This window comes from Lagenorhynchus albirostris, chromosome 14 (genome assembly GCF_949774975.1).
Source record: "Lagenorhynchus albirostris chromosome 14, mLagAlb1.1, whole genome shotgun sequence".
In the NCBI taxonomy this organism is placed as follows: domain Eukaryota; kingdom Metazoa; phylum Chordata; class Mammalia; order Artiodactyla; family Delphinidae; genus Lagenorhynchus; species Lagenorhynchus albirostris.
Genome location: NC_083108.1, coordinates 63,059,262 through 63,085,908, shown reverse-complemented (window position 1 = coordinate 63,085,908; position 26,647 = coordinate 63,059,262). Strand labels below are relative to the sequence as shown.

The 26,647-nt window shown below is 54.4% G+C and overlaps 1 protein-coding gene across 2 annotated transcripts; it reads right to left on the bottom strand.

Annotated features, from left to right (window-relative positions):
- On the bottom strand, window positions 1–25,864 carry SMARCB1 (SWI/SNF related, matrix associated, actin dependent regulator of chromatin, subfamily b, member 1). 2 transcript variants are annotated; one of them, XM_060121322.1, is made up of 9 exons: window positions 25,585–25,864; window positions 21,734–21,872; window positions 20,102–20,231; window positions 18,069–18,206; window positions 15,918–16,045; window positions 12,659–12,825; window positions 6,543–6,733; window positions 649–780; window positions 1–317 (listed from the first exon to the last, which is right to left on the bottom strand). In XM_060121322.1, exons 1-9 carry the CDS (start codon window positions 25,675–25,677, stop codon window positions 278–280), a joined length of 1,158 nt encoding a protein of 385 aa, XP_059977305.1. In that variant the 5' UTR covers window positions 25,678–25,864; the 3' UTR covers window positions 1–277. The 2 variants fall into 2 exon arrangements, with proteins under 2 accessions (XP_059977305.1, XP_059977306.1); XM_060121323.1 differs by having other exon boundaries at window positions 21,761–21,872.
- Between the last annotated feature and the right edge of the window lie 783 nt (window positions 25,865–26,647).

Sequence of the window (26,647 nt, the reverse complement as noted above, 5' to 3'; positions counted from 1 at the left end):
CAGGACCTGTCGCCTTTTATTTAAAAAATGTTGCTTGCCCTGCCTGGGGCTCCTATACAAAAACAAAACACAACCCAAAACGAGGCTTCTTCCTGACCAGAGACGGGCGGTAGGGACTGGAGCTCAGCAAAAGGAATGTGTACCCTGGGGTGGATGACCAGGAGGCCCCTGCCCCATGCTCCTCAGGATGGCCGGGCTGCCCCCTCCTTGCCAGAAGATGGAGGGGAGACGGTCCATTCTTCCAGATGCTCCGTGGGAGCCAAGCACCACTGGGTGGTTACCAGGCCGGGGCAGTGTTGGCCAGACGCCTCATCCGCCTGCAGGAGGGGAGAAGGCGGTGACCCTGGGCAGCTGCCCCTCCACCAGGGATCTCTAGGGCAGCCAGGGGAAGGGGCAGAGACAGGATGTGGTAGGTGGGATCCCCAGCCCCTCCCTCAGCCTTGGCCTGCTACTTGGGGCCCTGAAGCTGCCCTCTGTCCCACCCACCTCTCCAGGGGTCCCGAAACCTGGTCTAGGCTGTGGTCAGACCGACCCAAGGGCTACTCTTGTCCCCTGCAGGACTAGACTGGGACTCATCATCCAGGGGCCTGCTGGGTCTCGGGAAAGGCGACGGTCCTGTCCTGCCTGAAAATGGGGCTGGGGAGGCACCTTGTGTTCCTGTCCTGGTCGCGGATCTTCTTCTCCATCTCGGCATCTGTTAGGGTCTCCAGCAGCGGGCACCACTGATCAGCATCGCCTGTGTTCCGGATGGCAATCTCCACCGTGGGCAAGGGGTTCTCACTGTGGAAGACAGGAGGAAGTAGACAGTTCACAGAGCAGCAGCCGGAGAAGCTCCAGAAAGCACTGTCCACGCCCCACGGGCAGCTGGAACGCTGGAGCCTGGTGTCTGTGCCTGGCCCCCAACAGGGCGGTGGGGGTGCTGCGGCCCAGTGGACACCACGACAGCGACTCCAGGTCTGCATGCTGGGGAAGGGTCCATAGGACAGCGTTGCAGGGCCAGCTGTTCCCACTGCACCTGTGGGGAGGGGGAGGGCCGTCCGCCTCGCTCAGCGTCCACGAAAAAGGAAACCAAAGGAGTCCACCCAGGAGTCCAGATGCCGCTCACTGAAGGCCACTGCCCCTGATGGTCCCACACACAGCTCCTCAGCCTGTCATGGGGCCCAGAACCCACGACCCCTGACTTCTCCACCTTGGGGTCCCTCAGAAACGTCTCCGACTCCAGCTGAGGGCCATCTGCACACCCTCTGGCTAAGTGGACTCAGCGGTTGGGGGGTCAGCCTCAGCGAGGCCACCAAGGCTGGGGGTGCCCGACCGAGCTGCCACCTTTGCCAGGAGGGCCAAGCCCAGGCTGCCCGGTGAGCCTCAGCACAGCCCGAGCCCTGCTCCCATCTACCCAGAGCCCTGTAGAGTCAGCTCTGGAGGAGGGAGAGCAGGGGGGCCCCAGGGAGGTGCCCGGTGGATGATGGCACAGAAGAAAACAGGCCCCTGGCCTTGGTCTAAACACCTCATCTCGAAAGTGGGGACAATGTCCTTGCTGTGAGGGCTTTTAGAGGATCACTATTACTAAACATCCAAAGTACGTCCACCATGTGAGGGCCGGGTGCCACTCCCACAGCCCCCGCCCACCCCCCTCATGCTGCCCCTCGGCCTGGAGTCTCAGGGACCGCAGGCGCACGGGGCACAGCCCAGGACTGCCCTGCTCCCCTGCAGAAGTGGGGCTCGCCTCTTGCTGCCACAGCTTGGCCCGTGGGGTCCATGCCCATGAGGCCCGGAGCTGGAGCTGGTGCTGGTGACTCAGAGGCCTGTGGCTGGGCCGCCCCTCCTCGGCTGCTCCTGACAGCTGCTCCCCAGCCGGGTGGCGGTTTGGCAATCCCAAAACCATCCGGCCAAAGACCCAAATATCATTCCTCACCTCGAGGGCTCCCAGCTGCCTTCCTCAGGAAGGGGAAACATGAAAGTCGCCAAGCCCATGCGGAGGGGAGCCAAACATGTTTTCCTCTTAAACAAGAGCTGGAGCGTGGGTCCTGGAGGCCCCTGTGTTTACCTCCCCATGGCTCTGGGAAGATTCCACCCTAGTGGGTTTGTTCTAAAATAAGAACTGCTTGAGCCAGGCACGGAAGGATGGGCCTGGAGCCAGCAGGCCCCATAGGTGTTGCAGGAGACATGCAAGCAGAGCCGCCCTGACGCCCTCAGAATCCCCTCTGAGGGGACTGTGCTTCCCGGGCCTCAAGGCCACCTGGGGCCCTGATGTTCCCACAACCTGCGGTGTCCAGGCAGGGAGGCCATGGCTGAGAAGGCAGAGGACCTGGACGTTCATCTTCGATGTGACCTCACTTTTATGACCTCACGAGGTACAAGAGGCCAGCTGAGAAGCATGACTGTGCCCGCTTGGTAGAGGAGAACAAGGCTGCGATGGTGAGCAACCTGCCCACAGCTCCTCAGCTGGGAGGAGGGGGCAAAACTCGACGTTGCCCTCCTGTTTATGATCAACTAACTTTGGATAAGGGGCCAAACCCACTCAATGGGGACAGAGCAGTCTTTCCAACAAATGGTGCTGGGACAGGAGCCTGGATCAGGCCACTGTTTCTTAGGTATGACACCAAAAGCACAAGCAACAAAAGAAAAAATAGATAAACTGGACATCATCAAAATTTAAAACTTTTGTGGGACTTCCCTTAACCCTTCCAGTGGTTAAGACTTCGCCTTCCAATGCAGTGGGTACAGGTTCAATCCCTGGTCGGGGAGCTAAAATCCCACATGCCTCTCGCCAAAAAACCAAAACAAAACAGAAGCAATATTGTAATGAATTCAATAAAGACGTTAAAACAATGGTCCACATCAAAAAAAAAAGAATTTTAACTTTTGTGCCTGAAATGACACTGTCACGAAAGTGAAACATAAACCCACAAAAAGGGAGAGAATATTGCAAATCATGTATGTGATAAGGGACCTGTAGCTAGGATATATAATGAACTCTTACAACTAAATAATAAAACCAAATAACCCAATTAAAACACAAAAGACTTGAATGACCTTTCGTCTAAAGAAGATATACACACGTCCAACAGCACATGAAAATATGCTCAACACCATCAGCCATTGGGAAATGCAAATCAAACCACACGGAGATGCCACTAGGGTGGCTAGGATCAAAGTCAGATAACAAAGGCTGGCGAGGATGTGGAGAAACTGGAGCCCTTGGTCTGCTGGAGAGAATGTAAAACCGCGCAGCTGCTTTGAAAACAAGTCTAGTGGTTCCTCCAAACGCTAAACAGAGCTACCACGTGACTCAGTAATTCCACCCCTAGGTACATACCCAAGAGAACTGAAAATAGGTGTTCAAACAAAACCTTGTGCACAAATGTTCACGGTAGCATTACTCTTAACAGCCAAAAGTTAACAAAACCCAAATGACCATCAACTGATGACTGGATAAATAAAGTATGGTCTGTCTATATGATGGAATATTATTCAGCCACAAAAAGGAATGAAGTTCTGATACAGGCTCCACATGGACGAACCCTGAAAACATTATGCTAAGAAGCTGGCCACAAAAAACCATATGTTATATGATTCTATTTACGTTAAGTATTCAGAACAGGCATGTCTACAGACGGGAAGTAGATCAGCGGTTGCCCAGGACTGCGGAACTGTGCAAACACACAAAAACTCACTGAGTCGACACTCTAGGTGGTGAACGAAAACAAGCCGGCCAGCCCGGCCATGGGGCCAGCGCAGGGGCTGGAGCCCCAGGACTAACCTCTTCTGGTGGCTCTGGTCAGCCAGTCCACAACGACCCTGGTGCCTCCCAACCCTGAGGCTGTTCCAGTGACAATGCCTCTGTCCCCCACCGGGCACAGCTGCCAGGCTCTCTGACCCTTTGCCTGTCCCCAGCTTCCTCCAGCCGCTCCTGCCCTGGCCACCCGCTGCCTCCTCCCTGGCCCACACCCTCTGGCCTCGGTGGCCAGGCACTCGCACCTCCTCTGCTGGACAGCGCACTGGTTCTCCCCTGTGTCCCCAGCCAGGGCGGAGGGCTGGCCTGGAGGAGGTAGAGGAACTCTGCAGGATGCCACCCCCCTCATAGTCTTGGTGACCGTCTGACACCCTCACACCCTCTGCCCAGCCCTCCCCTGGGGAGCCCTGCCCCCTCGTCACTGACTCTTGTCTCCGTTCCGCTGGTTCCAAGACATCTGTATGTCCTTCTGGTTCAGCTCTATCCTCTAGCAGCCACACGCCCGCGTCCCCCTCATGCTCACTGCCTGCCTCTGCCCACATCAGGCTTGCCCGGCCCGCTGCCTGTTCTCCGCACTGGTGCCCCAGCTCACTAGCCTGTGACTAGCCTGCTCCACTGTCGCAGAGGAGGGCACCGCGGCCAGACACCAGGCTGGACTCAGTCTGGCGGAGACAGCCAGCACTGGCTCACAGGAATCCAGAGAGCTTCCAACAGGGGTGACGGGGCCCAGAGCTTAAAGTCCCCTTGAGGAGTCATGCGACTCAGCAGCTGCCAGGCTTTGCGTAGCAGAAACCAGGCTGGGGCTCCCCGTCCAGCTCTCTGTGGGCCAGGCAGGCCCTGGCCCCGGAGATGCGGCGAGCCCCTCTCCTTTCCCCAGGCAGAGGCTGGACAGCAGGGAAAGGCTGCTACTGGTCTCCCGGGGAGCTCCCGAGGTGTGGGGAGCGCAATGGGAGAACGCGGGGTGGGGTCAGGAGACAAAGTTCCAGGCCCCCTGCTAGCCGCAGTCCTGCCCCTGGATGATAAAGCCTGACCCCGCACTCCCCTTCCTGTCCTGCCAGCTCTCCGAGCACCCCGCTGCCCAGCCCAGACCCAGCACACGCGAGCCCACGAAGCCTGGTTGGCTGGGGAAGTGCAGCAGCCCTCCTGATGCCAAAGGAGGCCTGTGGCCGCCTCCAGACCACCAGGCAGGCCGCACCCACCCAGCTGGCTGGGCCAGGCTGCTGTGGAGGGGGCATGCTTACCACAGTCCCCAGTGGGGCGGCCCTGCCTTTGATCCTGAGGATTTGAAAGCTGCATCCTCAGTACCAGAGTCATTCCCACCCACACAACGGAACGTGTTAACTAGCTGCTGAAATGGGAGCACTCCATTCCAGTCCTGACCTGCACCCCCCGGGGCCCCCGGGGGCCTGCTCTGGAGCTGCAGGTCGCACTGCCGACAGCCCGGAGCCCCGGCAATCAGAGCAGGAGGGATGCGGCCTCGTGTGTGGACACCCTCCAAGTCCCCCTGCTGCACACCAGTGAGATGTGGGCTCTGACTCAGCATTTGGTGATGAGGGACTCCCAGGACCTCAGGGTTGACTCTAGGAAGCAGGGCCACCCCAGACTGGCCCCAGTCCGGTCGGCCTCAGCTTGCATGCCGTCAGTGTACACACACCGCGACACCGTGAGCAGACCTCCCATGGGATGTGGAGTGTGGGCCTGTACCCACATCTGTGGAGCAGGATCCCCAGTTAGCGGGGCTGCTGGAGGTCATGGGAGGCCACGCATGTTATGTCAGCCGGGACGCCCAGGGCCTGAGGCCCTGCGGGTGTTGGTCATTCCTTCTCTCTTGCTCAGAGCTACAGGAAAACTGAGAAGGCTACCTCGTGGGATTTCTGGGGGAACCAGCTGATACAAACAGACTCATGCGCTCCCTTAGCTGTTCCGTCTCTTCAAGGCTCTTCATCTTTGCTCCTCTGCACCACCTTAAGGGGTGGTCCCTCAGTAATGGCCTCCAAATGTGGACGGTGACAGCTTGACGAGCAGAATAAATCCTAACATCCTATTTTGATGCAGAGATACTCAGCGCCGCCCCCGCTGACACCCCATCCCGCAGAGGAAAAGGAGCTCAGGGGACAGGGCTGGATGTGACAAACAGTCCTGCTGGTGGGCGAGCTCTGCTATGTGGTTAACGCTCGCCGACTCCTGCCCTGGCCAGGCCCGCACGGCAGGGCCACCAGGAACAGGAAGGCCACATCTGTGTCATGAGAAGCCCCGTCCCCCGGTCCACCCCCACCAGCACCCATGACACTGGACCAAATGCTATATTTACACTTCCTACCCCCCCCCCCCCGGCCCGGTCCCCAGCAGCCTGAACGCTACTCCCTCTTCCACACCGGCACCCAGTACGGGTCCAGCCGGCAGGGACGCCCACCACCTGCTCTCTGACTGAACAAGCAGCCTCTTGACTCCCCTCCAGGGAAGGCAGCATGGAGTAGGCCTTGTTTGAGATTCAGTGCCAGTCCATCAGACGACCCCGACCGAGGAAGGGTCTGGGTGAGTGCAGGGAGGAGGTGGCGTGTGAGGGCCGCAGGGGCTGTTGGCGGCAGAGTGGGTGAGGACAGAGGGGCAGACCCGCCGCCTCCTTAGATCCTCCTCTGTGATGGGGGATGGGAGGAGCCAACAGAGGCCGTTGAGCCCGCAAAGCTGCTCTCGGCCAGACGGCATCATGAGGCTCCAGAAAGTCCCAAAGGCATCACCACACACAGGGGGAAGCCTTGTCCCCAGAATGGTCTGCAGAAGGAGGAGGAGGCACCTGTCCAAGACCTACCTGAAGGCGTAGGTCTTCTGATGCCAGCTCAGCTGTCCCCGGATGCTGTACGCGATGGTGGTGACGAACTCCCCGCCCAGCCCCAGCTCGGAGCACAGCTTCAGGGCAAACTTCTCCGGCGAGTTCTCCTTCTCTGACATGTCCCACTCGAACTGGTCCACCAGGGAGATGTTTCCCACGTGGATGTTCAGCTGGGCCAGAACCAGGAACACGAGTCAGAGCAGGCAGAACTGCATCCCCCCTCCAGGCCCATAAGGAAGTGGGACGGCTGCCCTTATCCCTCTGGCTGCAACTCCCCATCCGCAAACGGGGCTGACCCCACAGACCTCCTGGGCGGCCAGAGAGACTGTGGTTCAGGGCCTGGCACTGTCACCCTCTAGGGAGGGCCCCAGGCACCTGAGTCTCGCCTTGCCCCTGTTCCCACCCCCTCGCTCCCTGCACTGGCCGGTACCCTCTTCTCTGCCCTTCTACCGCACCGCTCTGGACCTTTACAACGTGATAAACACTGGTCACTCATCAGATACTATCCCCGAGCCCTCACCTGAGCCAGCGCCCACCCCCCTACTCTGTCTCTTCACGGAACATGCCCCGCTCTGAAATCATCTGCTGTGTGCGCTCACAGACTCACAGCCCGCATGGCACAGGCAGGGCCTGGGTGTGTGGGGGTGGGGGGCGGTGGGAGCGGAGGCCATGCTGGTTCCTGCGCCTCGCTCCCCAGAGGCATCTGTGAGACGTGCCACCTGCAGCCACAGCCTGTGCCCCAGGAGCTCCCCACCCTGACTTTTCACCCCACAGATGACCTGGGCCTGCTCTGAAACTGGGCATCAGAGACTCACAGGAAGGACAACTCGGGGTCTGGCGGCATTCACTGGGCATCGTGTGGAGACCCCTGCCCCTGCTGTCCAGCCCTCTACCAGCCAAGCAGGCCACGGTGCACCTGCCCCTTCATGCTACTGTCCCCAGGCGCTCAGCTGGGCTTTTAAGATTCGGATCGGGACTCGTCCATGACTTCAGAGAAATGTGAGGCCCTACCACCTGACCTGTGCATGAAGTCCTGCACGTCTGGGCCCCCTGCACGGCACTCCACTCTGCAGCCGAGGCCCCGCCACTCCCACCTCCAAGCCGCGCCCTTGCTGGGCGACCAAGCAGGTCTGCGGGTGAGAATCGGAAGAGCCGGCCCTTCCCAGCAGGAACCACGTGTCTGGTGAGCCACGTCGGCACAGCAGGACTGGAAAGCGAAGCAGCAGCAGGCAGCCCGTGGACACATCACACGGGACCAAACCGCCCTGCGCACCACTCGGCCTGGCCATGAGGGGTGCCACGCAGACCGGTGCCTGTGTGTGCACTGCGCCGACTGCTCATCAACGCTATCGTTTATTAAGAAATACATACTCCTGCCGACCCAGTGGGAAAAACAGACACAGAGTCATCTTCATGGGTTGACATCCAGTGCGGGGTTAAATACGTGAATGAGGGGACATCAGAGGTGTAGGTGCTGAGGGGAAGAGGGGGAGGGGCAGAAAGTGCAGTCAGCGGTTAGCCAGGAGCCCCAGGAAGGCCGCCCGGTGGAGGGGGCATTTTAGGAAGAACTGGACAAGCTGAGAGAGAGCAGGGTGGGGTTCCCAGGGGAGGGTCTGGGCAGAGCAGGGCCTGAGGCCTCCACAGAGGATGCAGGAAACTCACAGAATGGGGACTGGGAGCCGTCAGGGGGGTGGGGGGTGGTGAGGGGCGGCTGGACTGTGGGGCCAGGCCCCCCGAGCAGGCTCCCCAGCTTCAACCTGTATCACCCACATGCCATTCCCTCCCCCAGAAAGGGCCCACCAGCCCCCCAGAGTCTGACAGCTCCACCCTCAGCTGCACTGAGCCCCACAGCCCTGGAGGGCCAGGTGTCCTGGTCGCGGTGCCAGCCTAGGCTTTTGTTCCACCACTCCGGGAGCACCTGTGAGCGGCCGCCCTGAGCTAAGGCGCTGCTCTGTGAGGAGACATTGGTCAGATGTCATCCTTCACTGTGTCCCAGAAGCACCCGGCTCCTCTGGAGTCTGTGACACATGGGAAACCCTGGATGTGGCCATCAGCATGCTCGCCTACCAGGTGGCACGCTCCCCCAAGGTCACAGTGCCCACGAGGCTCTGCCTCCCCGGCAGCAGGCCTTCCCTGACCAGCTGTGTCCGGCCCCAATGCTGGCAGGCCCTCACGACCCCAACCAAGCAGGACCCCGACCTGGGGATGGTCTCCCAGCAGCCTACCAGCCGACACCATCCCATGGGTGGGGATTATAGGTGGGTGTGAGGGCCTGAACGGACCCCACGGCTGAGAGCTGTTTAGTCACCAAGAAAGCCTCTGATCAGGGAGCAGGTGACGGTCCCAGGTGGATTTTCAACTGCCTGACAACTTTCTGTATGGCTGCCCACAAGCCCCATCAGGAAAATAAAAAGATGACACTCAGTTACAAGAAAATGTCAGAGAAGCCAGCTGTCAGACTCACAAGGACCCTCCCTGTGGCTGATCCCGCCTATTTGGAACCATGCAGTTGGGTGTAGCCAACTCTGCAAGTCCACGTCCCCACCATGGTTACAGGACAAAGATGCAGCACAGAGTGGAGTAGGGACCACCCTCCAGGGGCCACAGGCTGCGCACAGGAACACAGGTGTTGGTCCCACAGCTGCACCCCACACATCCCCACTGCTTCTCTCCCAGGACATCCCCCTTCTTTCTCACCCGTGCCCTTTTTCTGCTAGTTGGCCATAATGAGAAACTGAAGCAGGTTAAGAAAAATAAATTCATATTTCTTTTAAAAGAAATTAACTAGCAAGGAGGTTGAATCAGTAATTAAAAACTTCCCTACAAAGAAAAGCCCTGGACCGGATGGCTTTACTGGTGAATCCTACTAAACGTTTAAAGAAGAACTAATACCAATCCTTATCAAATCCTGCCAAAAACAGGATGGACTTGAGGGGGAAGGGTAAGCTGGGACGAAGTGAGAGAGTGCACGGACTTATAAATACAACCACATGTAAAACAGATAGCTAGTGGGAAGCAGCCGCATAGCACAGGGAGCTCAGCTCGTTGCTTTGTAACCATCCAGAGGGGTGGCAAGGAGATGCAAGAGGGAGGAGATATGGGGATATATGTATATGTATAGCTTATTCACTTCGTTATAAAGCAGAAACTAACACACCATTGTAAAGCAATTATGCTCCAATAAAGATGTTAAAAAAAAAAATCCTGCCAAAAAACTGAAGAGCAAGGAACACTTCATAACTCATTGCCTTGATACCAAAGCCAGGCAAAGATACTACAAGAAAGGAAAACTATAGACCAATACTTCTTATGAACATTGATATGAAAATCCTCAACAGACTTCCCTGGTGGCACAGTGGTTAAGAACCCACCTGCTAATGCAAGAGACATGGGTTCGAGCCCAGGTCCGGGAAGATCCCACATGCCACAGAGCAACTAAGCCCATGCGCCACAACTACTGAGCCTGTGCTCTAGAGCCCAAGAGCCACAACTACTGAAGCCCGTGAACCCAGAGCCTATGCTCTGCAACAAAGAGAAGCCACCACAATGAGAAGCCCGCACACCGCAATGAAAAGTAGCCCCCACTCGCTGCTACTAGAGAAAGCCCACACGCAGCAAGGAAGACCCAATGCAGCCATAAATAAATTTAAAAAAATAAATTCAACAAAATACTAGCAAAACTGAATTCAACAGCACATTAGAAGAATTACACATCATTATAAATGATACAACAACATAAATCAATTATAAAAAGTGGAATCTATTATGGCAATGCAGGGATGGCTCAATAAGAAAACCGATCAATGCAATAAACCACTTGAACAGAATGAAGGACAAAAACCATATGATCGGGGCTTCCCTGGTGGCGCAGTGGTTGGGAGTCCACCTGCCGATGCAGGGGACATGGGTTCATGCCCCAGTCCAGGAAGATCCCACATGCCACCGAGCAGCTGGGCCCGTGAGCCATGGCCACTGGCCTTGGGCGTCCGGAACCTGTGCTCCGAAACGGGAGAGGCCACAACAGTGAGAGGCCCACGTACCGCAAAAAACAAACAAACCAAAAAAACCCATATCATGTCAACAGATGCAGAAAAAAGCATTTGACAAAATTCAACACGCTTTCGTGGTAAAAGCACTCAATAAACTAAGAATAAGTGGAAACTATGTCAACATAAAATTAATACACAAAAAAATCAATGTAAATATCACACTCAATGGTGAAAGAATGGTAACTTTTCCTCTAAGATCAGGAACTAGCCAAGGATACCCACTCTTGCCACTTTTATTCAACATAGCATTGGAATTTCTGGCCAGAGCAATTAGGCAAAAAAAAGAAATAGAAGGTATCCATTTGGAAAGGAAGAAGTAAAGTTATCTCTGTTCCCAGGTGATATGATCTTATTTGTAGAACACCTTAAAGATTCTACCAAAACACTATTAGAATAAATGAATTCAGCAAAGTAGGAGGATACAAAGTCAACACACAAAAATCGATTGCATTTCTACACACTAACAATGAACAATCTGAAATTAAGAAAAAAATTCCAATTACAATAGCATCAAAAAGACTAAAATATTTAGAAATTAACTTAGCTAAGGAGATGAAAGATTTCTACAATGAAAACTATAAAACACACTGAAGGGACTTCCCTGGTGGCGTAGTGGTTAAGAATCCACCTGCCAATGCAGGGGACACGGGTTCTGAGCCCTGGTCTGGGAAGATCCCACATGCCATGGAGCAACTAAGCCCATGTGCCACAACTACTGAGCCTGCGCTCTAGAGCCCGTGGGACACAACTACTGAAGCCCATGCACCTACAGCCCGTGCTCCACAACAAAGAGAAGCCACCACAATGAGAAGCCCGCGCACCACAACGAAGAGTAGCCCCCATTCTCACAACTGGAGAAAGCCTGTGTACAGCAGCAAAGGCCCAAGGCAGCCAAAAATAAATAAATAAATTTAAATTTTAAATTAATTAATTAATTTAAATACATGCTGGGGCAACCAGTGGTTGAAAGTCCATCTGCTGATGCAGGGGACGTGGGTTCGTGCCCCGGTCCAGGAAGATCCCACATGCCACGGAGAGGCTAGGCCTGTGAGCCATGGCCGCTGAGCCTGCGCGTCCGGAGCCTGTGCTCCGCAACGGGAGAGGCCACAACGGTGAGAGGCCCGCGTACCGCAAAAAAAAAAAAAACACAAAAATCATGCTGAAGTAAATTAAACACATAAATAAATGGAAAAACATCCCACGTTCATGGATTGGGAGACAATATTATAAAGATGTGAAGATTGCCCAAAGCAGTCTACAAATCCAATGTAATACTTATCAAAATCCCAACAATAGAGGGCTTCCCTGGTGGCGCAGTGGTTGAAAGTCCACCTGCGGATGCAGGGAACAGGGGTTTGTGCCCCGGTCCGGGAAGATCCCACATGCCGCGGAGCGGCTCGGCCCGTGAGCCATGGCCACTGAGCCTGCGCATCCGGAGCCTGTGCTCCGCAATGGGAGAGGCTGCAACAGTGAAAGGCCCGCGTACCGTAAAAAAACAAACAAACAGGGAAATGCAAATCAAAACCACAATGAGATATTGCTTCATACCAAGCAGGCTCTGCAGCAGGCAGGCCTGGGCCCAAACCCCAGCTCTACCACTTCTCAGCAGGGCAGTTGGGGGTAGGTGGCCCCACCTCTTCACTTGTAACACAGCATCTTCCCCCAGGATGGCGGAGGTTACTGAGACAGTATGGGGTGTGCTTGGCGCAGCCTGCCCACAGGAAGAGTGTGGCAGTGTGCTCATCTTACTGTAGCCTTCCCTGCTCTACCTGTCAGCTGGCACAACCTCCTTTGTACCACCCAGGCTCTGCTCCACACCTGGCAAGGCCACAGCAGCACCCCAAATGCGTCCAGAATGTGATACCTTACTCAGAAGCCAGCCCACACCTTTCCTGGGATAAGCTGCCTGAAGGACAGCTTTCCAGAAGCCCTGTCCCTCAGCATGAATCCCAGACAGGCTTCTGTTGAAGCCTCCACGTAGCTTCAGCACCCCATGACCCCCACCAGTACAAGGAAGGCCCTGGTGCAGGGCAGGGAGCTGCCTACCTTGATAATGACACGCTGGTCTGACTGGTCCTCCAGGATGCTGTCTGTGGGGTAGGACTCGATCTGCTGTCTGATGGCGGAGGCGATGGCTGGTACGAACGTCAGTGGGTTCAAATCCAGGTCATCACAGAGAATTTCTGAAAACATCTCAGGGGTCATCAGCTTCTCTGAAATGAGGTGAGAGGTATGGATTGCTGGTGGACTGCAGGGCCTAATGTCACCGTGCTCAGCCCTGACCTCCCCCAGCCTGTCCTCCTCTGCCAACCCACCTGGATGAAGATGAGCATAAAGATGAGGACGATGGATCCTCCCAGACACGGTAAGGAGAGGAAGCACAAGACGAACACCCCGCTTCTGGCCCTCAATCCATACACACACCCCCCCTACATCTCGGGAGGTGGTCAAGACCCTATGTGCTCCCCAACCCCAGGCTCCCCGCTCCCGGGCTTAGGACTGCACGGCTCTGTTAGTTCTAACCAGTGAGCTGTCTGGGGAGGGGGGAAGCAAAGGCACTTCAGAGCTGACGTGCCACTTCCTCCCCTCTTCCAACCCAGGCAACCAGGGAAGCCCACGTGGAGACACAGGGCGAAGATGGCCTCAGAGGAAACCAACGTTGCCAACACCCTGACTCAAGAACTGGGAGGAGATAAAACCTGCTGTTACGCCCCCCAGGCTGTGGGACTTTGTCACCGCGGCCTGAGCTAACACAGGTTCCTTCTGGACAAGCCACTTGGAAGCCAGCATCCACTGGAAGACGGAGCAGGTGCATGTCTATCCACCACTTCCTCCACAGTGGAAATCCCCCAGAGATCACCTGGGGCTGCGTGTGGCTTTTTACAACCCCCCCACTGAGTTTCTGACTCTGTGGGCAGCACACGCACTCAACAAGGCGACAGCGTGGGGGTGGGTACGGATCCTGGATCCTGGAGATCCAGGCCTCAGGGGTGAGCTTCATGGGGACTGTCCACTACTGGCCAGACTACAGCAAGGTCCTGTGCAGTCAACTGTTTTCCCCAGACCTGCCCTTTCTCATAACCCAAACTTCAATGACCACGTGCCAAACTGGGATGAGCCACAGAGAAGGGAAAAAAAAGAGTGAATTCCCGGGTTTCCCTGGTGGCACAGTGGTTTAAGAATCCGCCTGCCAATGCAGGGGACACAGGTTCAAGCCCTGGTCCGGGAGGATCCCACGTGCCGTGGAGCAACTAAGCCTTGTGCCACAACTACTGAGCCTGCGCTCTAGAGCCCGCAAGCCACAACTACTGAGCCTGCATGCTACAACTACTGAGGCCCACACGCCTAGAGCCATGCTCCGCAACAAGATAAGCCACTGCAATGAGAAGCCTGTGCACTGCAACGAAGAGTAGACCCCGCTCTCTGCAACTAGAGAAAGCCCGCACGCAACAATGAAGACCCAATGCAGCCAAAAATAAAGATAAGTAAAATAAATCAATTTTTATATATATAAAAAAGGAATGAATTCCCTCACAAGCACTCGGCATGATTCCATCTTCAAGAACGGGGTCTGCTGGGACTTCCCTGATGGTGCAGTGGCTAAGAATCTGCCTGCCAATGCAGAGGACACAGGTTTGAGCCCTGGTCCGGGAAGATCCCACATGTGGCAGAGCAACTAAGCCCGTGCGCCACAACTACTGAGCCTAAGCCCTAGAGCCCATGAGCCAAAACTACTGAGCCTGTGTGCCACAACTACTGAAGCCCACATGCCTAGAGCCCGTGCTCTGCAATGAGAAGCCACCACAATGAGAAGCCCACACACCGCAGTGAAGAGTAGCCCCTGCTCACTGCAACTAGAGAAAGCCCGCACGCAACAAAGAAGGAAGGAAGGGAGGGAGGGAGGGAGGGAGGGAGGAAGAAAAGAAAGAAATAACTAAATAAATAAATAGAATGAGGTCTGTTTAACAGACAACTGACCCCACTATTTCACTAGCCCAGAAGAAGAGCTAGAGACCAACCTCCTCACAGCACCATTGTGCCAGACCTGAACACTCAGCCAGCCTACTATTGATAAGGCATACATCCAGTTCTGGAGAAGCAGCAGGAAGCTAAGGTGCTCAGGCCAAGCATCCTATGAGTATATTGTGCAGAGGATTTTAAAAGTTAACTTTTTTAGTCTATGATCGTTGTAGATTCAGATGCTGCCTTGATTACTGCAGCTCCACACCAAGTCTTGGGATTAGGAAGACTCATTCCTCCTACTTTCTTCTTTTCCAAAATTGCTTTAGCTACTCTAGTTCCTTTGCCTTTCCATTGAAATTTTAGAACAATTTTGTCTAAATCTACAAAATGTCTTGCTGGGATTTTCAAAGAAATTGCTTATAAACTTGCATATTAAAAGGGAAGAGATATGGAGATATATGTATATGTATAACTGACTCACTTTGTTATAAAGCAGAAACTAACACACCACTGTAAAGCAATTATACTCCAATAAAAATGAAAAAAAAAATAAACTTGCATATTATTTTAGGGAGAATTAACATCTTGAATCTTCTGATCCATGAACATAGTTGTCTGTCCATTTATTCAGATCTCCTTTAATTACTTCCATCAGTGCTTTATAGTTTTCAGCATACAAAATGTTTCCTGAAACAAACTATATGTTTGTAAGATTTACACCTTTTTTCTTAACTGAGTAACTCTAAATAATAACATATTTTTATACTGGACATTTGAGTGTCCACGTGTTCACTGACAATATATAATGTATAGAAATACAATAGACTTTTGCATGTCTATTTTGGGTCTTGTGACCTTGCTAAGACTCGGTTATTAGCTCTAGCAGGTTTTTTTGGTAGGTCTCTTGAGATTTTCTATGTAGATAATCATGCCATCTACAAATAAAGACAGTTTTATTTCTTCCTTTCTGAAGCGTATGTTTTTTATATCATTTTCCTGTCTTATTACTCTGGCTAGTACTGCCAGCACTATGTTGTCTATTCCCAATTTCCTGAGTTTTTATCAAGAACGAGTGCTGGATTTTGTTAAATGCTTTTTTTGTATCAATTGATATAATCAAGGGATTTATTTATCTTTTCTAGTCTGTTAATATGATGGATCACACTGACTGATTTTCAAACAATGAACCAGGTTTGCATTCCAGGATTTGAACCCAAAGCCCACACCGTCCAAATCTACTCCACAGTGCTCTGAATGTCACAATCAGAGTCCAGGGTCCCCCTGATGGGCAGCAGGCAGGAAACAAGACTGTGTGCAAGATGGTGGGTTGGCCACCACATACCGTTCATGTTCCAGGTAAAGGCGTCCCGCAGCTTCTGCCCGTCTATCTCCATGTCCAGTCGGATGGGAACCAGCACCTCGGGCTGGGACGCGTTCTCATGGATCACAGCTGGGTCGTGGTCGTCAAAGCTGGAAGGGAGGCAGCAGCATGCTCAGCAAGGGGGGCTGAGATCCCTGCACCCAAGGCCTCCCTCTCTGCACCACTGGTCACTGTGACCTAACCAGAGGGGAAACCCTGCTTCTTACAGGGACTTGTCCACTATGGGCTGAGTTGGCAGAGACAGTGCCAGCAGGGGTCCACGGACACGTGGGATGGGAGGGGAGATGCTGACTTGGGCAGCAGGACAAGATGGAGATGTCCGAAGTAAGGGAGATTTAAGCCCCAAAGCAGGTAGGACTTTCCCAGGAAACTGTAGGAAAGGAAGGGTACTCCCAAAAGTGGAAGCCCTTGAGCAAAGGCCGAGGGGCAGGAGAGTCAAGAGCTGCTGAGGGAAGGAGGGGTGCAGATGGGGCGGGGGAGCAGTGGCAGGATGCTGGGAAGCCACAGGGGTCCAAGTGCCCACAGTTCTCCATCTCCAGCCTCGACCCCGAGGGAGCCCCCGGAAGACTGAGAGCAAGGCAGTTCTGTGCTCACACCTGTATTTTAGGAAGACGAAGCGGGAAGATATGGGGTGAGGGTGGGCACAGGAAACCCAAGGGTGGAAGACCGAGGGTTGAGAACTGTTCTCAGAGAACTGGGGGCACAGATGACAAATAAACAAACAAATGAGGAAAACACCCCCCTCTCCCCGCCCAGACACGAATGCTCTAGGACAGAGTGGCCATTCTAAAAGGGGAGGACCACTCTGAGAAGTGACATTCAAACAGGGATGGGGAGGGAGAAAAAGGAAGGGGGAGGAGGGAAGGAGGAGGGAGAAAGGGATGAGCCTGCAGATGCTGGCAGGAAGTGAGGGAATAGCGAGGGCAGGAGTGCCTGAGCAGCTGAAGAGCGCTGAGGAGGCCACTGTGCCTAAGGTGAAGGGAGGCAGGAGCCGGGGCCAGAGAGTGGCAGCCACCACCAGGACTCTGTCACGTGGATGCTGGTGTGACGGGGCATCTAGAGGACCTGCCCTGAGTGAAGGGGCACACGCCTAGTGGGGAGCTGGCCAAGGGTGGTCGGATTCTGGACACTTGGAGAGCTGAGCAAGTAGAATTTGTGGAGACTGGCTCTACGCTGTGAGAAGGAGGAAGGGTTCCAGGATTGTGGCCCAGGCACAGGAAGGACAGGATTGCTGTGTCCTGGGCTAGAGAAGCCTGCAGGCAGCCTGTGCTGGAGATGCCTGGGGCGGCATTCAGAGGACAGCTTAGTGGGCAGGAGCTTGAAAAATGGCCCCCCAGAGACATCTATGTCCTAAGTCTTGGAACCTGTGACTGTCACCTTACAGAGCAAAAAAGGAGAGGGAGCCTTGTCCAAGTGGGCCCTAAATTACATCACAAGTGTCCTCACAAGAAAGAGAGGGAGAGGGAGTTCCCTGGTGGCCTAGTGGTTAGGATTCCAGGTTTTCACTGCGGTGGCCCAGGTTCAATCCCTGGTCAGGGAACTGAGATCCTGCAAGCCACGCGGCACGGCCAGAAAAAAAAAAGAGAGAGTGACAGAGAAAGAGAGGGAGATTTCACACACACAGAGGAGGCCATGTGACCAGGGGGGAAGAGACTGGAGTGATGCTGCCACGAGCCAAGGAACGTGGCAGCTGCCAGCAGCTGGAAGGGACCCTGGAGGGAGCAGGGCCTGGCAACACCTTGATTCCGGCCCAGTGAAACTCCCGGCCTCTGGAACTGTGTGAGAATAAACTTGTGTTGCTTCAAGCCACCCAGTTTGTGGCGTTCTGTTCGGGCACCACGGGCAACTAAGCATCGAGTCATGTGGATGGCAGAGAAAAGGTCCAGGGACTGCACCCAGGAACGTTACCTGAGGAGCCGGGGGTGAGCGCAGGCAGAGCCAGGCTGGACCACGCAGAGGCCAGTCATGCTGGACGCTGAGGGAGACCAGCCCCAAGGAGGAGCAGTGCAGAGTTTCTGGGACAGGAGGTCAAAGCAGAGCATTTTTCTGGGGAGGAGGAAACTAAAACATGCTGGAGGACCTCGGTGGAGTCAGAGAGCGAGGCCCACTCACCACAGCGGGAACGTCCTCTTCTTGTCCCGGCCCATGCGGTTCCTGTTGATGGTGGTGGAGCAGGGCACGGCGTCCAGGTGGTGGGAGCTGTTGGGCAGGGTGGGCACCCACTGGCTGTTCCTCTTAGCCTTCTGTTCCCTGGGAGACATGGAAATACCTCCGCTCAGTCTACGAGCCGAAACTGCCCACCAGGCATCAGGTCGTGGTCAATGCCCACTGCGCCCTTGCTGGGCCCCAGGTCCCAGTGGGGACCTCTGTGCACCCCAGACTCCACGGGTGTCTATTCCCTAGGCTCCCACCAGCACTGCTCCTGGGTTAGGGGAGGTGCAGAGGGGCCCCAGCCCAGTGCCTCAGCCATGACCCAACGTGCTACATGCTGACCCAACGTGCTACAGCCACATGGAAGCACAGTCCCTTCTGCCAGGAGGACACTGTACAAGAAGGCTGCCCAGTAGAGCAGCCCTGGAGCAAAGGCTTAAATGCTGAGTCACGGTTCATGGGTGGAGGAGAGGAGAGCATTTCAGGAAGAACACAGAGGGCAGCAGGGCTGGAGACACAGAGAGGGTCCTGATTACAGGGGCTGGCGTGCTCTGCAGGAAACGGATGCACTCAGCAGGTGGCTGTGAGTCGCTGGAGGTCTGAAGCAGCCAGAGACTCAGACTGTTATTTTAGACATGCAGTCCAGGCTGAGACAGACTAGGCAACGGCTCTGGCCTCTGGGCCTTCAGACCAGTAGAAGTGAGAAGACACATTGGTAAATACTCTCTAGAAAATGATGCTCAAAGTAATCCAAGGAACCCATGTCTCAAAAGAGCTCACTCTTCTCTCCAAATTACAAGTTGCTTTTACTACTAGGAAAGTACCAAAAGCTGACCGACAGGAGTAGGTGGGCTCCCACATTGCTCTGCGAGCCCCTTCATCACCCTCGGGCCGTGTCCCTAGTAACCTGGAAGCAACGTGAGGACAGCAACTGTACGTAACTCACCTTTCCATCCCCAACCTCTGTACCATGTCACCTTCATGATTTTCCGTAACCGCATCACTTGAAACAATGGCCTGCCCCCCGCCTTAGTGTTCCCGCCATCTCATGCACCTAAACGCATGTTTTCTTGAAAGCTGAAAGCGTCACGCAGGTATTCTGCACGTCTCGCTCATGTGAGCCAGGTTTCGGGTTGCTGCAGGGTCTACTTACCCACAACACATCGTGTAACCCCAGACTATTTGGGTGTCTGCATCTTCGCTCACACAGCCTTTCCCTGAGGCAGGACACTCAAGGGGCTCCCTAGTTCCCTTTATAATTCACATGCCACCAATAGCATCTCTGTACTTATAATGGTTTTTGTTTACGGTATAAATTATTTCCCTGGGACAAATTCCCAGGGGTGGAATTAATAGATCAGAGACAAACAAAAAACTTTGGGGCCGCAATGCCTGAGGCAGAGCCGCCACGGTGGGCGTGAGTGTGCCCACTCCATGACGCCCTCCCCGGTTCTTTATGTTGCTAGTTATTTTTTTATTCTGCATTTTTAAAATCACACCCAAGAACAAACATCATTCCCTGTGTTTGTTTACTCCTGTGCTTCAGTGTGGATCACACTTTACCTATTTGTCTACATAAAATAGAGGAAATACTTGGGGTATCCAAGTTTTTCTTATAAATCTAAATGAACAAACTCTACAAGGTAGCAACTTCCCAATTTCTCCCGTTTAACTGTTAGTGTAAATGCTCTTTCAAAGGATCTACATTGATATGTTCAAATCTATTGTTTGTTTTTTTTGTGAGTTGATCTGGGCCGCTAATTGTTCTGACAGATTAGTGAATCCCACTTTCAAAGCATTTCTTAATGACTCTCCAGAACCCAAGACTTGACTTATGTTTCTTAGAAATTCCAAAGTCAGAAAAAACTTCGGAAGCCTGGCTAAGACGATCTGTAAACACAGTGGGTAAATTGCTGAAAAGTATTTTGGCTCCAGGGCATGAGAAAAATACCCGTGGGTGTCCCGAGAGCGAGCCGAGCCCGGGGGTGCAGTACCTGAGGTAGGTGGGGGGTTCCGTGCTGATGGATACAGCCTTGTACTTCTCATCGTTGCCATCCAGAATCTCTTCCACCTCGGAGGCTTTTAACAGAGTTACGCTGGTGGCCAGGGTCGTGTATCCATGATCTGCAACCAGAGATGCGGCTGCGGTCACCCTGCGGGAGGGCAGTGAGCAGCAGCAGCCAGGAGATGCAGCGCACTGAGGTCCTCACATGCAGGAGGTGGGAAAGCGGGTGTCAACCTCACTACTGCCCAATGCTGGCCTCTTCCAAAGGGGCGGTCTGGACCCTGGCTTTCTCTAGAGGCCCTCCCGGGTCAGCACTCCCTGGATGGACGGGGACTAACGTGTCCCGGGAGGAGCACTGGCTCCAGGCACAGGGGACGCCCATGGGCAGCTCAGCCCACGGGGCCTCTCGGGGAAAGGAAGGCTCCAGAGTGACACCGCCAGTGGGAAGAGGTCTGACACCGCTGCAGTCCACGACACGAAGCAAGGTGGAGATGAAATGAGGGATGAGAAACATTTTTCTTTTAAAACAAGAGCCCAGAGAGTTGGAAAGAGCTGCTGTACACCAAACAGGAATTCCTGGCCCAGCGCCAGTGGATGCGAGCTGCCCGGGAGCGGGGAGTTCTAGGCAGTTCGACCACAGCTCACCTAGGAAGCCTGGTGGAGAGACAGATGGTTACAGGAAAGAGTCTCCCGAGCGCGAGGCCAAAGAGTCGCCAAGGCTTCCAAGGGGCAAGCGCAGCTGGGGACGCACTGGTTAGTGACTGGCGCTCCACTGGGGCGGAGGGAGGACCAGGGAGGCTTTGGAAAGCGCGGGAGGGAGTGAAAAGTTACAGCAGCGCATAGAAAAGCAGCTCCGGCTCCTGCATTAAAAGAACATGGTAGACGAGACCAACGCAGGGCCTACAGACATACCGGCACGGGACAGACTGTAAAGCGCACATGCACACACGCACGCAAACGGGCACACGCACGCAAACGGGCACACGCACGCAAACGGGCGACGCGCACGCACGCAGGCACACGCACACGAGGCCCGGGCCAGCTCCGCCAGGCAACCCTGCCAAAGGGAAGGCAGCTTCGACCAAGCCCAGAGGCACAGGGCCTCTCCCCAGCTCAGAGGTGAGGAGCACCCTCTGCCCGCCCTCCCGGGTCGGGTGGCAGCGCCCCACAGCCCCAAGCGGGACATGCACACGAGCACCAGCGGACCGACTGCCAGAACCAAGTGCCACACGATGGATGTGCGCTGGGAAGCGAAGCGGTGAAAGCCCGAGGGGAGAGGGGGCTGGGGCGGCCCCCCGCCGCCCGGGCGCATGGAGGGTGACGATGGCAACACGCCCGCGGCATATGGTAGAGCATCACAGCATTCCTAAAACGTTTTCAGACCAGTGGTCTTCACAACACCCTCTCCGCCCTGGCCCCGCCCCCTCCACCTACTGCCCGCTGCCAACACCTGACCCTGACCAACCCTGACGGAGGACCACCCGCTCCAGGGGGCCCCCAGGACACTCCGCCACCCTAAGGTCAGGGCTGCCGTGAAGACGCTCCGGAGTGAAAACGTTTTATCTTCATGACATAAGCGAGTGGTTTTGAAACAGGTTTACAAACCCTCGTGAAGACGCACCCTTAGTGTTAGGTTTTGTTTTTTTACCATGTGACGATGCAACTATTTTCTTCCTCTCTTCCACAGTGGCTAGTCGCCTCCAGAGCGAGGGGTATCTCTTGTACAGAGAACCTCGGAACATACGGAGGTAGTTTCCCACCTATGAGTAAAGCGAGAAGGCTCATTATGAGGGTCGCAGCTCCTCGAGGAAGGGGAGGGCCCTGGCTCAGAGGCTCTGCTGGATGAGTGACAGACAAACACACCTCGACTTGGCCCCCAGGCCTCCAGGCGCCAGGCTTCCAGCAGCAGTAAAAATACATTCTGCTGACATCAGGGGTTCAACAGCAGTTCGTATCTGGCCTACATCTGTTCCTCTGGCAGGGGTAATAACATCTGCATCCTGACGACAGGACCAAATTCAGAAAGGCCTGACCAGACACTGGGGAGGCAGGCCCCCCGAGCTCACTAAGCAGCTCGATGTGATTCTGATTTTGGACTAAGGATCTCTGGCACTTTCCAGAAATGCAAGGCCTCTCTGACTTTCTTTTATCTTAAGACTTTGATATTTTTACGATGTAATAAAGACCAAAAAGGTCTTTTAATTTTAGACAGATGCAGGATAATTTCCCCCATGGCCTTTGTTGCTTTGTTTAGTAACAAAACTCAAACCAGAAATACCAAAGGAATTTTCCAAAGAGTTTAAAATGCACTTATCAGCAGTCCTTAGATTGCTATATAAATCATTACTGCCCCAAACAATAGCTTCAGTTTGCCTGTACCAAATACTCGAAGTACGACTTACTTGATGAAAAGAAATCTAGTCCTAAAGTTTTTATAAAGAAACTCCATTGTTTCACTGACTTTTCAAAAACGAACACTTGAGTCACATGGCCAGGGACAGCAGGTGGACTGGGTGCTGGCTCCACCTGTGACCAGGCATCACTTCCCTTTTCTGGGTCTCCCTGCTTCTCTGTCAGATGTTCATCAGCTGTGAGGTTCACCCACGAAGGACCACTTCTACTACTTTCCCACTTACCTACCCCATTATAGTATATTTATTTTTAAAAAGTTTCTCCATTTTTCATGAATCAAAGATTTACATGATGCCCAACCAGGGCTGCCGAACAGTGCAAGAGAAAGTAGCCACAGGGTCACTGGTGCTCCCCACTGCAGGCACAGACCCATGCGAGTTATTTGGCTTGAGTGTGGTTACCGTCCAAGGGTAAACACATAGTTTCCATTAGGTTTTTGAAAAGACACTGACTATAATGCCCCCACTACTACTTTGCAGGTCCTGCAGACCTCCCACACTCCTAGGCCCTTCCCAAGGTCCCTTCAGAACTTAGGAGACCAGGCCTGCCTTCCTGGGTTTTCCCTGAACCAGCCTTTGCCACCTCTGGACCCGGGTTTCCCAAATGGAAAACCAAGGTGTGGTTATGGGGATTTCCTAGGATCCTCTCAGCAGTGACTCTGGCATGGTGACAACGGCTGCCTGCAGATGGCAGGAGAAGGGTGACACGCTCACTGCACCTGTGGATGCTCTCCCAAGGCTGCTACACCGAAGTGTGTGGGGGCGCTGAGGGTGTTGCTCTGGCGGGCCCACCTCTCTGAATATGGTGCCTGTTTGCCAAGGGCAAGGGGCCTGGGGGTCATCTACCCAATGCTGTCAGAGGAGCTGCTGCTTATCAGTAGACAGCACTCTGACCCTGAACCCTTCCCAGGCCTCCCAAGGCCTGATGATCATTAAGCCAGGCCCCAGAAAGCAAACTGCTTCTCCCTTCTCCCATGTGGTCTCTATATACTGTATCTCAGGACAAACGTTCTCACTCAACAGGGCTGAAAGAGAAGACTGCAGTTAGCTGTCTAGAATCTAAAATGTGCTAAGGGGAAGATCTTAGAGACCATCTAGTCTAAGCATCTCATTACATACATGAGAAAAGTGACACACAGGCAGAGCTGGAACCAGGCCTCCTGATGTTCTGCCCACCTGGCTGTGGGCTCCACCTAATAAACGCAAGCTTGATTTTCAAAAGTACCACCGACTCAGGGTCAATGCTAAACTGACTGCTCTTCCTGCCCGTTAGATCAGGTAAAGGTTTCCTTTCTTTTTTTTCCTTAAATTAACTACTAATTTATTTTTGGCTGCACTGGGTCTTCGCTGCTACGTGCAGGCTTTCTCTAGTGGCAGTGAGCAGGGCCTACTCTTCGTTGTGGTGCATGGACTTCTCATTGCGGTGGCTTCTCTTGTTGCAGAGCACAGGCTCTAGGCGCGCGAGCTTCAGTATTTGCAGCACACGAGCTCAGTAATTGTGGCTCGCAGGCTCTAGATCGCAGGCTCAGTAGTTGTGGCTCATGGGCTTAGTTGCTCCACAGCATGTGGGATATTCCTGGACCAGGGCTCAAACCCAGGTCCCCTGCCCTGGCAGGCGGATTCTTAACCACAGCGCCACCAGGGAAGTCCCAGGTAAAGGTTTCTTTAAACAACCTGTCCATCATCACAAACTGAAACTCCTCCACTGCCTTTGTGCCCACCAGCCAATGAGGACCATTCTGAGCTATGGCAGATGGCAGGCACTGGCTCCTCTCCTCAGCACAGCTAGCTTTGAGGAGTATTTTTGTGATGACGTGAAAAATGTGTTGCATCCTGCCCCTTGTGTTTTACAAAAACTGGTGAAAAAAGGAAACACTAAGGTTCTGATGCTACTGAAAACACTGGTCTCATAACTCAATATAACTCAGACAAGTCAGGAATCACAGGGAGTCCTGGAAGCCTCAGTGTGACCATCATGAGGCTTAATTCATTCACACTATGTTCAATTGTGATGGAAAAAAAAACATTGTGGGGGAAAAAAAGAAAAAAAAAAAGGAATGAAATGTCTAATACTGAAAACTGCTACAAGGAGAAGCAACCGCTGGCATTTGTAACTGCTTTAACTCTCCAAGATCTGCACTTAGCTCATTACATGAGGAAGACACTACTGCTTGGTGTTTGCACATCGAAATTGCATATCCATAATTGAAAAATATATGTGTATGTGCATGTACACACACAGACCTGGGACTGCCAAAAAGCCTAGTTTGAGGCAATCTGGAAAAACTTAATATACTTGGTATAAACTACCAGTGAAGAACCAGTTGTAGGGTTTTCCTAAAGTCAGTCATCCACATGATTCAACAAAGTGCTGAAAAGTCACTTTTAGTTAAGGATTAAAGCATAAGCCTCTTTCCCCTGTACTAACTCAGAGTTAGTTCAAGATATCCGAAGTGTCAAGCGCTTCCGAATTGCTGATAGATCTAACTCGGGGGCTGCGGCCTTAGCCATCCAAAAGCAAGTATCCTCCTCCCAACCTGTTTCCTCACTGGTAATCAAAGGTCAGAACAACTCCCCGCCCACCTCAAAGTTCACGAACACGAAGGGAGTGAGCCCTCACTAAGCCCCGTGTTTCGAACATACGATTTCAGGATCCCAGCTCCAGCAGTGTGGGACAGGTGCGCGTGAGGGGTACAACATCTCCCCCCACGTGTCGCAAGAGATAACATCCCGTTTCTATGTGTCCGGCTGGAGCAGTGAAACTCAGCGTGGCCCCGTGGCCCCGGGACGCCGCAGCCCTGGCAGCCGGGGGAGTCCGCGACTCCGCAACACCGGTGGGTGAACCGAGCGCGGGGCTGGGGCCTGCTCAACCACGCCCCGGTCAAACCGCGCCCCCAGACACAGACAGACCACGCCCCACTGGCCGGCCGCGCCCGCGCGCGCCCGCCCGTCCGCCGCGATGAATGGAGACGCGCGTTCTCGGCGCGCAGACCCGCCCCGAGGCTCCCGCGGGGACCAGGCCGGCCCGGGGCCCGAAGAGAGAGGACGCGCCGCGGGCTACCTCAGAGCCGATCATGTAGAACTCGCCGTCGTCTTCCAGCTGGAACTTGACAGGCTTCTGCCCGAAGGTCTTGCTCAGCGCCATCATCATCATTGCGGCGGCAGAGTCGGGCGGCCACGATCGGGCTGCGAGGGTCAGGAGGGCTGAGGCGGGGCCGGGGCGCGCCGAGCCCAGGGAAGCCGAAGCCGGAGGCGAAGGGCTGGCCGAGCCGGGCCAGGTGCTTGCGCCGCCGCCGGGCTCCTCCACCGCCGCAGCAGACGACGACCAGGCCGCACTCAGTGCGCAGGCGCGGGCGTTGACGCTGACGCGCGCGCCGCTGCCGCCCAAACAAAAGGCCGAGCGCGCCCCCGCGTGCCCCTTAAAGGGGTCTCGACACGTTTCTCTTCCTCCGAGGCCGCCTCCGAAGTGGAGGTACCAGGGAAAATTTCTCACGGACAGAAATAGCGACCGCGGCCCTGACTCAGGCGGTGGTCTTCCCAGTCTCACAGCTGGGACTGTAACTCAGCCCAGTGAGGAGGAACGAGGCGAGGCCTGAAGGCCTGGAGGAGGCCAGAAGCACATATGCCTCAGTTTCCTCGGCCCAAGAACTCAGTGCAGCTGAGCGGATAGGAGGGCTCAGGGACCGCTATCCCAGCTCCGGGCCCACACTGTTCCTGTGGCTTTGGGGATGGGGTTGGCAGGATTTCAAGGCCCAGGTGGTGTTTGGTTTGGCTGGTGCAGCCTCTGAGTGTTGGGGTTGGCGGGGGCGGGGGGACCGTCTCCATTCCCTCCTTAACTCTGCGCTTTATGCTTACCACAAGCCGGGTGCACTGAAGCCAGACAGCCCTGCCCTGGGGCGCTTACAGCTGGAGCGGGGCCTGACACACTGGAAAGCATCAAAGCATCCGTGTATCCGGTTGAACAATTGCAGTAGATCAAAAACGGCCCACTGCTGACAATTTCCTATGGTTCCATCTGATAAATGGCAGCCGTGGTAGGTGCCACTCCAAAGAACGTCCGCGTGGGCCTGGGTGGCAGGCGAGGAGACCCTGGAGAGTTAGGAATGGTTGGCAGTGGTAACCAT